This window comes from Monoraphidium neglectum (assembly GCF_000611645.1).
Source record: "Monoraphidium neglectum strain SAG 48.87 unplaced genomic scaffold scaffold03679, whole genome shotgun sequence".
Classification (NCBI taxonomy): Eukaryota; Viridiplantae; Chlorophyta; class Chlorophyceae; order Sphaeropleales; family Selenastraceae; genus Monoraphidium; species Monoraphidium neglectum.
Window position 1 is genome coordinate 1 of NW_014009950.1, and position 1,861 is coordinate 1,861.

Sequence of the window (1,861 nt, forward strand, 5' to 3'; positions counted from 1 at the left end):
GTGTAGACCAGCACCCGTCAAAGGCGTTCGTTTCGAGTACAGGGTGTCCTGCAAGTGCTTTGTTCTGCGGCGCCCCGCCGCCACCTCAAGTCATGCATTTTCCATGCGCTCCGCTTGCGCAAGACGCCCCAACGCGGCGGCCGCCCCGCCCTGCCCCCTGTCGGGGCGCTTCCCCCAGGCTCCGACGGACGTGTCCAGCTCCCGCCCTTCTGACCTTACCAAAAGCACACTCTCAAACCCTTCCCCGCTGCCTTCCATCCGGCCCCCCCGGCTTCAAAGCAAACGTCCACCAAACTAATTTAGCAGTCAAGCAAAACCCCAATTGCTAACTATTGCATCTGATCCTTTCGATTCTCTCCACCCCAGGGACTCTGATGAGCGGGCCTGCGCCTACATCGCCGGCCAGGCCCCCTGCCGCTGGGGCCCCCTCGGCAGCCGCGACCCCCTCCCGCCGCTCGCCGGCCCCATCGTGCCGCCGCCGGCGCTGCCGCCGCGCGCGGCGGCGGCGGACGTGGCGGCGGCGCGGGAGCGGCGGCGGCGGCACCCGCTGTACGCCTCCATCAGCCTCGAGCTCCTCAAAGAGGTGCGGCCCCTGGCTCTTGTTGCTGCCCCCTGTAAACTCTTCCTTGACTTGGGGCGAGCTTGCTGGCTCGCAAGTTCTTACAAGGGGTGTTTGATCGATTGCTTTGTTGATCGGTCGGGACCCGGACCCCTCGCTGTGCCCTTGAAGGCCCCGCAGCCTGACCCCTGAACCCTGCCCCTCAACACCCCCCTTCCCAGGTCATTAACAGCCGGCTGTTCACCACTGTGCGCGACTCCCTGGGCCTCACCTACGATGTGTCCTTCGAGGTCATGATGTTTGACCGCGTGCGCACAGGTGGACGGCCTGACCGCGGTTGACCGCGTTTGACCGCGTTTGACCGCGCGCCCTTGCGGGCGCAACGCACGACGGCTCATGGCGACCTGCAGCGTGATCTCTCTCTGCATCAGCTCAGTGCACACCCTCCCCCCCCCCCACACCCCCCACACACACACATATGCACATCCCCTCACCCTCATCCTATCCCTCCGCTCCCCCCATGACCACCCCTCTCCCCCCCAAAACCCACCCAGGCTGGTTCAGCGTCAACGTGACGTCATACCCGGACAAGATACACGACGCCCTGGCCGCCAGCCTGGCCGTGCTGCGGGAGCTGCGGGCCTCGCCCGTCACCGCGCGGGAGCTCATGCGCGCCAAGCGCACGCTCATCACGCGGTGCGCGGCTGCCTGTTTGTGTGTGTGTGTGTGTCGAGTGTTGGGCGATCGTACGTGCGCGTGCGTTGTGTCTGTGCTCTTCACATCGCATTTGGACTTGGTGCGACAAGCTAGGTGCTGCAGGTGCCCAGTTTGTATGTGACGTTCAACAACGTTTTTGAGACCCTCTCTCAATCCGCGCACAGCCCTTCCCCCTTCACCTCGCCACGATTGTCGACTCCCCCTTGTCAGCCCACCGTCACCCGTTCATCACCCTGCTGTCACCTCGTTCTTCCACAATTGTCACTTCATACACTCCCCTTTGTCACCCCACTGTCACCCCGTCGTCACCCATCATCAGGCACGAGTCTGACCTGAAGGACAATGTGTACTGGCTGGGCCTGCTCACACACCTGCAGGTGAGGGAACGCGTTGGGGGTGTGCATGCGTGCGGTCGTGCATGCGCAATTGTGCTTGTATGTCGGTGTGTTTGTGGTAGCGCCCGCATCACGTGCGTGTTGATCAATCGGCGGCAATCACCTATCCTGCTGCGCGCCGCCCACGGCCCTCCGCCTGCGCCGCGCACCGGCAGCCCCTGTTTCGCCTGCCCGCCTCGACCCATGTCCC

At 64.3% G+C, this 1,861-nt stretch overlaps 1 protein-coding gene across 1 annotated transcript in view; it reads left to right on the forward strand.

Moving 5' to 3' along the window:
• Positions 1-103: 103 nt before the first annotated feature.
• The window catches only part of MNEG_13191 (hypothetical protein), a gene marked incomplete at both ends in the record, with an annotated part of 3,651 nt that continues 1,893 nt past the window's right edge, over positions 104-1,861 (forward strand). The window contains 5 exons of the mRNA XM_014038336.1: positions 104-192; positions 367-583; positions 781-877; positions 1,114-1,255; positions 1,596-1,653. Coding sequence (XP_013893790.1) covers positions 104-192; positions 367-583; positions 781-877; positions 1,114-1,255; positions 1,596-1,653 — 603 coding nt within the window. The remainder of the gene's footprint in view (positions 193-366; positions 584-780; positions 878-1,113; positions 1,256-1,595; positions 1,654-1,861) is intronic.